This window comes from Phocoena phocoena, chromosome 1, assembly GCF_963924675.1.
Source record: "Phocoena phocoena chromosome 1, mPhoPho1.1, whole genome shotgun sequence".
Taxonomy (NCBI): Eukaryota; Metazoa; Chordata; class Mammalia; order Artiodactyla; family Phocoenidae; genus Phocoena; species Phocoena phocoena.
This window is the reverse complement of record NC_089219.1, coordinates 19,155,039-19,167,222: the sequence shown is the minus strand read 5'-3', so window position 1 is coordinate 19,167,222 and position 12,184 is coordinate 19,155,039. Positions and strand designations below refer to the sequence as shown.

General features: G+C 38.6%; 1 protein-coding gene across 4 annotated transcripts in view; it reads right to left on the bottom strand.

The window, feature by feature from the left end:
* SRRM1 (serine and arginine repetitive matrix 1) overlaps window positions 1-12,184 on the bottom strand; it is a 29,449-nt gene that overhangs the window by 10,572 nt on the left and 6,693 nt on the right. For 2 of the 4 annotated variants that reach the window (XM_065897529.1, XM_065897537.1), the window contains exons 6-11: window positions 11,115-11,318; window positions 10,457-10,651; window positions 10,048-10,167; window positions 7,335-7,609; window positions 2,138-2,218; window positions 1,553-1,639 (exon numbers count right to left, since the gene is read on the bottom strand). In XM_065897529.1, coding sequence (XP_065753601.1) covers window positions 1,553-1,639; window positions 2,138-2,218; window positions 7,335-7,609; window positions 10,048-10,167; window positions 10,457-10,651; window positions 11,115-11,318 — 962 coding nt within the window. The remainder of the gene's footprint in view (window positions 1-1,552; window positions 1,640-2,137; window positions 2,219-7,334; window positions 7,610-10,047; window positions 10,168-10,456; window positions 10,652-11,114; window positions 11,319-12,184) is intronic. The other 2 variants (XM_065897554.1, XM_065897546.1) reach the window with 2 other exon arrangements.

Below are 12,184 nucleotides of genomic sequence, written 5' to 3'. Positions count from 1 at the left end.
CAGGCAACAGTTCTGAAAAAAGGTAATATCGATATGTGCTTAATGACTTGAAAGTCAAGCATACATAAATATACGTTATTATATAATTACGTTATACAAATCATTTCCACAGAACAATCCAACAAGACAGTGTCCCTTATAAATCTAGTGATCTTCCAGATAACTAAGTAGAGCTTAAAAAGCATCTCAAGGGCTTCCCTGGTGGCGCAGTGGTTGGGGGTCCGCCTGCCGATGCAGGGGACACGGGTCCGTGCCCCGGTCCGGGAGGATCCCACATGCCGCGGAGCGGCTGGGCCCGTGAGCCATGGCCGCTGAGCCTGCGCTCCACAACGGGAGAGGGCACAGCAGTGAGAGGCCCGCGTACCAAAAAAAAAAAAAAAAAAAAAAAAAAGCATCTCAAGCATTATTTAATTCTTGTTACTCTATGTACTTTTAAGGCTACTGAAAGTCTTACTAGCATTTGAATAATTTACTTCATATCCCTATTATTTATCAAACAAACAAAATGTATGTGACATTTCCTACAGGCCTGGTAACAGTCAAGAACTGCAAAGAGAAACACTTCATTTGTACATGGTTTCCTTAACTTAAAATAACTAACAAGTCCCGAATACCAAAAAATATCCAAAACTTACATGCATTTTCAAACACTTCCATGATTAACCTCATCTTAAAGAGTTGCAAAAGCTGTATGGCTTTTAACTGACTTAATGTCACTGTGGGATGCTTTGGTTTCCATTTTTATAAATGAAAAGCAAAGGTAGTGCCTAGACTCAGTCACAAATACCAACTAAGCGAATAAAACCAGGAGATCTGGTTTAAAAATCAGGTTTCTGCGTACGTACTTTTTAATTCAGAAGTTCCCCTCCTAATTACTATTTTACAGATATACTCACATAAGCACAAACACACAAAAAAACTAGAAATAACCTAAATGTCCAAATAGGCGAGTGGCTCAACAGATGACAGCATATTATCAGAATGTTAAAAATGCTGCAGCTGGTAAATAAATGAGGTAGATCCTTAAGAATTAACAGGGAAAGATGTCTAGCTATAGTAGGTTAAATAGGCAGGCAATATAATCTACAGTTTGAGCCTGTGGGTTTGTTTTTTTTTTTTTTTTTAAACCACAGATACTTATACATGCACAGAAAATTTCTGAATAAAAGCTTTGGGGAGTAAGACAGGGTTGAGGAAAGAAATATACTTTTCCAATTTCTATTCCTGTTTTTTTTTTTTTTATTTACTTATTTATTTATTTGGTTGCACCGGGTCTTAGCTGCGGCACGCATGTGGGATCTAGTCCCCCGGCCAGGGATCGAACCCAGGCCCCCTGCATTGGGAGCATGGAGTCTTAACCGCTGTGCCACCAGGGAAGTCCCTCTATTCCTGTTTTAACTATTGTACTAACACTTCCTCCTAACATATTTATACACAGGCACAAAAATATTTCTCCTAAGTATTGATACATTCACTACACTTTCGGATATTTTTATCTTAAGTATTTTCATTAGGATATGCAGAAAGAAAAAAATGTAACCAGTGTCCATACCAGAGGAAGACTGCTGGTTCTGTCGTCTGTATTGGCGTCTCTGCTGCACAGAATCTGCTGCAGCCATTTTGCCACCTTTATCTTCTTCTGAAAGATGGATGCATTTAGAAAGTGTTCCTTTAGTCATGCATACAGAAAATGTAACATATTTGAATTGGGAAATGGTCTCCTAAACCTTTATCTGGCAATACAGCTACTCTTTTTTAACAAAGGAAGAGCTTAAAATGCCAATTTAAATGCTAACTTAGACTATCTTCACTAAATATAATAAAAATAAACTTATTTAGGCATTTGTGACAGTTCGGTCTGCATGCCAAGCACTTTATAAACATTATTTCAGTTAACAACCAAAGACCTAAAGGCTGGTACTGTTATCTGCATTTCAGAGATGAAAAAAAAAAAAAAAAGTAAAGGCTCAGATAAATTATTAAAACAAACAAAAAGTAGTTAGTGGAGCTGGGGATTCAAACAGGCCGGTATGACTTCAAAGTCCTAGCTCTTAACCATTAAGCCATATCGTATAATTAATCTTTAACCAGAATCTAATTCAGCTTAAAAAAAACAAAACAAACAAAAAACACTTACCTGATTCAGATAACTCTACTTTTCTAGGCTTGGGTGCTGGTGAAGGGGACTCTCTTTTCTCAGTACCTTTATGTTTTGTCACTAAAAATAAGGGGAAGAAAAACCCCACTTACATACATACAAAAACAAAACAAAAAGCAACACATCTTCTTAACAGTACAAAAAGAAGTGTGACTATTCTCATAAATAATTTACTGACAATTAAAAAGTTCCTGTAAGCCCCTGTTATCATTACCTGAAGTAGAAGCAAGAATTTGTAAATGTTTGGTGAAAAGCCTCAGAAAGTTCTACAATGATTTTCCAATTTTCAAACTTTCAGATTCTCCCAAGAGAAACTTTAAGAGAAATTGGGAGCTGCTGTTTCTGAGTAGAACAAGCTCTATGCTATGCATAACATTCAGCTCAGTAAAGTAAACCTCTGTGTGCTACCCTACAACCTAAAACACACTCTTAACTACAAAGACCTCATTAACATAAGACCTTTTAAGCACCCCCTACAGGTTGGACCAGAAAAGTAATGAAGATGATAAATGATAAATGATAAATGACATAAGATCTGATGAAATTTTCACAGAGAAAAGTTTCTGGTCTGGAGAAGAGGAACAAATTAGTCACCTAAGAGGCTGAAGGCTTTTGATGTAGAGTATAACCTTCACAATAGCATGAGGGACTTAAACTACCTGTAAAAAAGTAGACCTTCACAACGGTAAAAATATTAAATGCTAAGGCTAGAGGATCCTTTCCAAAGATTAAAATAAATAAATAAATAAATAACCTCAACTGAAGTCATGCGGGTAATTGAAATGGACTAGGATCTGAACACAAGACACTATTTCTATACCTATGGCATAGGCGTTAATTTCTAACAATTACTATCTCTGTCTACATTATCCATCCCATTGCTTCAAGTAATGTCAAAAGTATATACACATGAGCTTCCCTGGTGGTGCAGTGGTTGAGAGTCTGCCTGCCGACGCAGGGGACACAGGTTCGTGCCCTGGTCCGGGGGGATCCCACGTGCCGCGGAGCAGCTGGGCCCGTGAGCCACGGCCGCTGAGCCTGCGCGTCCGGAGCCTGTGCTCCGCAACGGGAGAGGCCACAACAGTGAGAGGCCCACGTACCACACACACACACACACACAAAAGTATATACACAGATAATCATTAATCTTACCCTAGATTAACCTGAAACATTATTTGAGACCATTCCTCTAAGAACTAGACTTGAAAACAATATGATCCCCTCAGTACCCTTACACCTGTTTCTGTTTAATTAAAGCAATTAACATGGAATGTTTAACCTAGAATTTAGATACATTTCATTTAACAGACAGTCATTCAGAATACTGTAAAGGCTTATTCTAAAGGGCAGTAATTTAGCAATCTAATCATTTTTGCTGAAGTAATCCAACTGAAGAATTTACCACTATACTTTTAAAATACCAGCATTTTATTAATTCTACCTAATAAGCCTTTTGGACAAATCACTGGATTGGGTAAAGAATCCAGTGACTAGTTAATCTAGTGATTATCTAATTATCATGAAATATAGTAGCAAGACTGCATTTAAAACTTGTATTTTAGGGCTTCCCTGGTGGCGCAGTGCTTAAGAATCCACCTGCCAATGCAGGGGACACAGGTTCGAGCCCTGGTCCAGGAAGATCCCACATGCCACGGAGCAACTAAGCCCGTGCGCCACGACTACTGAGCCTGTGCTCTAGAGCCTGTGAGCCACAACTACTGAAGCCCGCATGCCTAGAGCCCCATGGTCTGCAATGAGAAACCACCACAATGAAGAGTAGCCCCTGCTCGCCGCAACTAGAGAAAAGCCCGCGCACACCAACGAAGACCCAATGCAGCCAAAAAAGACCAACCAAACAAAAAAAACTTGTATTTTAAGAAATTCAAAGACATGAAATAGAAATGCCTTTAAATTTTAAGGATTCAAAGCTATTTTTGGGGTCAGTACTCTTCATTTTTAAGTGTCAGTTAATCTTCAATTCTTGAAAAAATATTATAGGCATCTAGCCATAAACCCAAACGTCAAAGTACCACCTTAGAGAACTGGGTTCCAAAATGTGTTTGGGAGCTGGATGTTTGGATGCCAGAATGCATTTTCCCCTGAGAAACATTACAAATGTGGTTATGTTTGCTATATAGTGGTCAAATACCTATTTAGTAAATAATACAATTGAACTACAACATTACATTTTTTCCCCCACAGAAACTTGTATTTGGAGTTTTATCCTGATCTAATCTCTCAATAATGGCTTGGGTACAAGTCTTAAGTCATTGTTGATATAATCAGCATTAAACAAGTATCCATTATATACCCCCTACTCTGGTTTAATAAGACTGACTGAATCATAGCATTATTAATATCATACATGTTTCATCAATGTTTGCTTGTCTAGATAAAATTTTCACAGCTTATTTTTATTAAAAATTTTATTTTTATGTTCATGTTGTTTCATTTTTAGTATTTAAGGGGCAAAATCATTCTAAAATGACGTCTGAAATCTCCCAAGTCAATTGAAAAACCAGAATTTTAAATTTACTTCAATAGTCCTATTAATCATTAACCTTGCAGACTTGCTCAAAAGATCACTTGTAAAGATAAGTCACTCTGTGACCAGAATTAGTAAAATAATCCGTAAGTATCTACAGAGCACATTCATATGGTTATGTTATCTAACTCAAAATTATTACCACCACCACATGTATAGATCACCTGTAAACATACTTCATTAAATATATTCCACTGATTTCAAAGCACTGTTTTATGTACTAAGATAATGCCAATTTAACTATGACATGCTACCGATTACAAAATGCGTCCTGAGGACTCTTTCAGATGAGAATGTATATTATACTCCAAATAATTTACCTCTAATTCTCCAAAATACTTTTCCTGCCTCCCTCCCACTCCATTCACCCACTATTAACAGCAGAACCTTAAAGCCCTGATTGATGACCACCCCACGAAACACAAAAGGAAAATCTATCACACTTCAATGTTATCAATGCTTTTATTAGCAATGGAGACTGCAAGAAAGGAATTTCTGAAATCATACTACCCGGTACAGAAGCTGAAAAACTTTACCCTGCCTTCTATTTCCCTCCTTTAGCAATCAAAACAGGCATGTGGGGGTAGGAAAGTTGGGAAAGTGTACATTTCTGAACTGGGAATGAGAACCCAAATTCTAGTCCTGGATGGCTGACCTTGACCAATTCACTTAACCTGAGAACCTATGACAACCTCTGAAGTCTTTCCTAGCTCTGAAATTTCATCACAGAGGGTTGGGATCGTTTTACTATAAAAAGCTATTTATCTCCAAGTAGTTACAACCAATATTCAGCCTCAGCGGACAAAATGCAGGCTCTCACTACACTACCCACAGTCAATCTCTTTGGCTGGGTTTTGTTTGGACATGGAAGACCTGTCCCATAAGCCACAGGAACGTTACTGGCCCTTAGTCTTCCACCTTGACTTCTCTCCTATGTACATATCCACTGTGACTTGTTTCCAGGAAAGCAGCAGCCCACTCTTCCCGACAACATATCAAGACACAAGAGGTTGGTATCTGTGCAGACCCTAACAAAGGTTAACAAGTAATTCTTAACAATCAACCTATTTAACAAGGATTCAGTCCTCTGCTCAGGTACTTTTATTACCCTTTGGCTATGTGATGTAAACAGAAAAATCATAATCTGATGTGTCTTTGCAAAGTAACAGATGGGAACATTCAAATTATTATTTTACTAGAGAACTTTCTGGCTCCAGACAAAGGAAAGAAGTATTCAGAAGTGCAAAAACTTCACAGGAAAAGAAAAAATAGGTTAGGACAACAGGCATCAGATTTGGACACGGTGAATGGAAACTATTTTGAACAAAGTAATATGGGACATGATATTATGAAAATAAGTGATCGTAAGACAACCCTCCCATACTTGTGTCTGAACCTGCAAGACCTAAAGGTTTCTCTATTATTATCCAGTTGCCTAAGTCTAAAGAGCCAATTCAACAAAAATGACCATATAATATTTGTTATCAGCAAATTAACCTGTTAAGGTTCAGAAAATAATTTGTACATTACTCTTTACAAATTACCATCATCTGTCAGTTCCCCCCTCACTCTGATAGCTTGTCTATACCTCACAGTAACAGATCAAAAAAGCAAAATTTGCCTTTCTAAAACTGCCACACTGCAAGGTTGTGGGGCCAGCGGGTGGTGATAGGGTGGACACAAATGAACCAGCAGGGTGCTGATTAGAAATCCTGCTCTCACCAACTTCATAAAAACATAGTCAAGATTTTGCCTGAAGTATCCGCGATTTCTTCATTTATAATCTGAAAATTTAAATGTGATCAGAGCAACCCCAGTATATATTAATCTACAGAATGCTCCTTAACATCCAATTTACTATAACAGTTCTTTTAAGATCTCCCCTCCCCCACTACTCACTTATCACGCTGTGTATATCATTCCAGTCCTAAGCACCAAAGGCCCAATTCACATGGATACCATAGTTTTTCTCCGTGTATATTTAATGCTAAAGAAACAAACCCCAATGGACCACAACCTTCATTCAGACTAACATGGCATTCTACTTGCCTGGTAGGATCACAGATCATAAATTCCTCAGAAATCAATCCGCAGAATAAAGCAAGGACAATACTCAGAAGAACCCTGCCTAGGGCCTAAATTAAAAAAACAAATCAGCTTTTAGGAGGACACCACGTCCCTCCCTAGGAAGTACAATGTGGCCAAGAAAGAAATAAAACAGAATATGAAGTCCTCAAATAAGATATCAAACAAAAAATCTGCAGGGTAAAAAAAAAAGTTAACCGGTGTCATAGTAATAAAAAGATCCCTTACCATGACAACACAAACTTCGGTAAGCTACCCCAACTCAAACAGCCCACGGCTGGTTAACAGTACACTTCACCTACTCAATGCCAGAGGGTACTGCTAAAAACAAAACACTTTTACATGTAAACTCCATTTCAACAAACAACAAGAACTTAAAGCAGGAAAGAAAAGGTGAGCTTCTAAGCAAATTTATAAAAAACATGACATACAAATATTACCCAGCAACTTCATACTTTGAAGGGAGTAGGGGATAGCAACAACTGACTAGATATTTTGTGGCCAAATGAAGAAAGAACATATTGTTTTTATGTGCTTGATTTTTACCTTTACCTGAAGTTCTCCCTGGAGAGACAGAAACACGACTTTTCCTCGTACGGTTTGACTGCTGGGGTGTCGGGGAATGACGAGTTTTTGGTGGTGGAGTTGCTGGAGGTGATGGCCTGTGCCTTCGCCTCGGAGGACTTGCTGAAGGAGATAACCTACGAGTTTTTCGAGGGGGGCTGGATGTCCTCTTTGGAGGCTTCTTTGGCGGTGACCGGGAACGAGATGAAGAAGAGGACGAGCTACTCCCGGACAAGGATGCCGATGAACGCCTTCTTCTGTGGAATAAAGTACTCATGTTCATTAACTGCATACTTACAGAAAATGACCTTACAGGCATGTACAGTTTACACAACAATACAGCTATTTTTATCCAACTTTTGAGTTTATGTAGCTAAGCACACAAATGAGGGTTTTTTTTAATGTGAAACAAAACCATAACCTAGGACAGGAAACAGCTAGTTCTGAGACTAACTAAATAACTTATTCTGATAAATGCTTCTGAGTTGTCTTTCCAGTAGTTATAAAATATGTCAAGTGCTATAAGAGAATAGCTAACCAGTCTCTTCCCTCCTTAGGAATAACATGAGTGTTTTGGAGTTTGCATACAAAATTTGGGTGGCGAAGTATTTTTTTCATTTAATAACACAATGTCATGCAACCTTTATGTTGCATTTTTTAAAAAAACGTGCAAGATTAGGAATTCATTTAGCTACATAAACTTAGAAGCAGGGGACTCTCGAATTCTGCGGCAAAATTTGTGGTAAGTTCTGTTGCAATTATGTGTACCTGCAGAATTCACCTTTGGCGGAAGAATTCCTGAGAACCTGAAAAAAAGAAACCCTACCTTAAGTGTGAGATAAAAACTGGCTGAAAGGGAATCTTACACAATCTGCAAATTATCTTGACTGTTAAATGGCTCAGTAAGCAATTAAAACAGGCTGCTTGCAAAACTCCAATATAAGAAGTAGCTGTTTCCACTGATCTTATGCTAGAAAGCACCAGTATTACTTTTTCTCCAAAGGAGAAACAATCAATTTTAGAAAAGTGTGATGTCTAAATTGACTGACCATTTACATCTTCAGTCTCAGTTATCAGTAGTAACATCAATTCCGTAATTTTTAGTATTAGTTATAAAAAATGGTTCAATATACCTTGACAAGCCCTCCCCAAAGAAAAATATCTTGTTTGTTTTTGCTTTATTTTGGCCACACCACATGGCTTGTGGGATCTCAGTTCCCCGACCAGGGACAGAACCCGGGCCACAGCAGTGAAAGCGCCAAATCCTAACGACTAGACCACCAGGGAATTCCCGAAAAGTATCTTTTTTAAAAATATGGGACTCTAGGGGCTTCCCTGGTGGCGCAGTGGTTGGGGGTCTGCCTGCCGATGTGGGGGACGCGGGTTCGTGCCCCGGTCCGGGAGGATCCCGCGTGTCACGGAGTGGCTGGGCCCGTGGGCCGTGGCAGCTGAGCCTGCGTGTCCGGAGCCTGTGCTCCACAGCGGGAGGGGCCGTGGCGGTGAGAGGCCCGCGTTCCGCAAAAAAAAAAAAAAAAAAAAAAAAAAAAAAAAAAAAAAAAAAAAGGGACTCTGAAAAACCTCAGACTGCAGAAACAAAATTACGGACCTTACTGCTTCCCCTCTTTTATTTCCAAGTTGATTTGGTTCCTTGAAAATACCTTATAGACTCAAAACACAAAATGTTCTGTCCTAAGTATAATCTGAAGCACAACCACTAGTTCCTTCCAAAAAACAGGTGAAATGCATCATAAAGAACGCACAAGGGGCTTCCCTGGTGGCGCAGTGGTTGAGAGTCCGCCTGCCGATGCAGGGGACACGGGTTCGTGCCCCGGTCCAGGAAGATCCCACATGCCATGGAGCGGCTGGGCCCGTGAGCCATGGCCGCTGAGCCTGCGCTCCGCAACGCGAGAGGCCACAACGGTGAGAGGCCCGCATACAGCAAAAAAAAAAGAACGCACAAAACTCTGCTACCAGTGCACCATGCCTCCACTTAGGGCAGGTGTTGCAACAGTCTTTTTGTTAAAAGTTATAGATCCTAACATTTTACCTTATGCTAATTTAAAAATGATTTTTAAAAAAGAACACTGGTATTGACAGAGTGACTTTTATGCCCAGTCTCTTCAAAAATATATACCAAACTGCTAATAACGGTGAAATCTATGGAATGGGATTGTGGGTAATTTTCAATTCATCTCATTTCTGTTTGAATTGTTTACAATAACTACTCTTCTTTAATGTGAAAAAGACACATTAAGAAAGGTATAACGCAAATGGGTTATTTTAATACTGGTAAAGCACTTTACTGGCTCTGTAGTCATCTATATTCAGAAACTAGTGGTAATTAAAAGCCAAAGGGAGAAGGTGGCTAATTCCCTTACTTCATAGGATTTCTTCGTACGGTCTGAAGTGGTGAAGATTATTAACACAAATAACTGGTAATATTAACACAAATTCACCAATAATTTGTTTTTTATTTTCCAACACTAGACTAGTGTTATCACTGCACAAATAACAGCATTACATCTCAAATGAGGTATCCCTTATTAAGACATTACCTATTATTACTCATGAGTTCTTTTTTTCCAGGGGAGCACTAATTCAAAGATTAGCCTAAAACCAACATGGTGTACTTTTGTACATCTGACAATTTCAAACTGAAAGAAAACAAAAAAACAAAAAACCCCAAAACTCTCACCGTCTCACTGGAGATCTACTCCTTCTATGCCTTGGTGGAGGAGGCATTCGTCTCGGTGGAGTTCTTCTTCGAGGAGATGGCCGTCTTCTTGGGCTTGGCCGCCTTCTAGGTGAGTATGATCTGCCATAACAGAATTAGAATCTGAGTAAATCATGAGCAAGGAATGAATTCCTTAACATAGTTTTCTCAACAGCTACATTTAAAAAATGGATCTCAAGGGACATAATTTTCTACTTGTGTAGAGATTTTTAATGGAACCTAGAAAGTGTCCCTAAATTGTTGCTGGAAATCCAAAGTGTAACATTTGTGCTAAATGTTTTCCACAGCTTTGATATAATTTACCTAATTCTACCTAGAAGAGTAGCACATAAAATCTAAGATCTATGCAGATCTTAAAGCCACTACTCACCTTGATCGGGATCTATGGCGCCTTCTCGGTCGAGTATGAGAAGGAGAGCGAGAACGTGTCCGGGATCTTGACTTGGAACGCGACCGAGATCTTGGTCGGGTCTTCTCCTTTTCCTTTTCCTTTTTGGAGTTTTTCTCCGGAGAAGGTTCTTTAGGCTCTGGTACTGGTTCAGGCTTGGGAACTTTCAGGATGTCACTGTGTGTGGGGGAAAAAAGGCTTATTTTGTGCCTTTTCTATTCAGACTCCTAAGTCTTAATACAGTAATATAAAAAAGCTGTTTCTTTAAAAAGTTTTCAAAATCCATGAAGACATCTAGAAAGATATATACACATAAGTGAAATCCAGTGAACTAACAATTCTAATCACATACATTTTTTTAAAAGTGCAAAGCTGTCAATAATAGTGGGGGGAAAAACGGCAAGTTATAGTATATAAAATATCTGAAGCAACACAACCAACAGATAGCAGTGGTCACCTTTGGGTCATCTTACTTATACTCCCCTATACAATCTGAATTTCTTTTCAACAAGCCAACTTTATAATTTAAAAAATCTACAAGTAAAACAAGTATTTTTTTTAACACACAGGTATCATATTTACGGTCACTTAATAACAGCCTAAAATTGTGATATTTATAAATGAATTTTTATGTACTTGCCTAGTAGAAGTGGCCTCTTGTACTGAAGGTTCTTTTACTTTCACTGATGGCTCTGGGAGCTCTGGAGTTTTTTCCTTCTTCTCTGGAGCAGGGGAAGGACTCCGGCTCTTGGTTCTGTGACGGGGAGATCGAGAATGACTGCGCTTTCTCTCTCTCCTGACAGGGGAAGATCGTCTTCTAGGGGAAGGAGATCTGGATTTGCGTCTAGGATGAAAGCAATTTTTTTTCAGGTTTTTTGAATAACGTGGACTGGGGAAGATGGTCAAAAGGAGATGTGAGATTAATCTTTTTAATTACACTACTATTGTTTATATCTGAGAAGTTCCTTATGGAAATAAGATATCCTATCACACTTACTTAATAGGGAAAGGGCCAAGAGAAAACCAGAAAAACAAGCAAATGAAGGATAACAACATTCTCCAGTATACCAGTTATAACAGAGGAACACATTGACGTAGGACTCTAAATTTCGGTTCTCAATCATTCCCAGAGATGAGAAGACCAAAGAACAACTTTTCAGAGGAAGCAAATGCATAAAAGGAAGGAAATATATAATAATAAGTCAAACCTTAAAAAAACAGAGTTTAGGTGCAGACAGATCCCACCAGAGTTCATCAGGTAGAGTCTAGGTATTCCAGAAAAAAATGACTAGTGCAATTAAAGCAAAATGTTCTTCAGAAGAGGATAAATATATCAAACTTGCATAAGATAGCTTTTTTGGAAGAGAAGCTCCCTTTCCATTTCAATAATAGTTTCCCTAACCTGAAGTAAAACAGTAGACCTGGTTCATCAACAAACAGTTATCATTATGATTTGTGCATAACTCTAGAAATACTGCTTCCCTGATAAGCAGCTTTTAATATCAAGTATATAAAGGGGACAAAGATATTACCTCCTCTCTTTACTAATTCCAGCACATTTATGAAGAAATTAGCAGAACCCTAAAAATGAAAAGCCTAATGGAATTCTCACCACTCACCACAAATATAAAGCTGAACTGTGGAGCTGAAAATGGGAACCTAACCACAATCTCAATGGAAGGAAGAAGAAAGCATATATCTGTTTTGGGT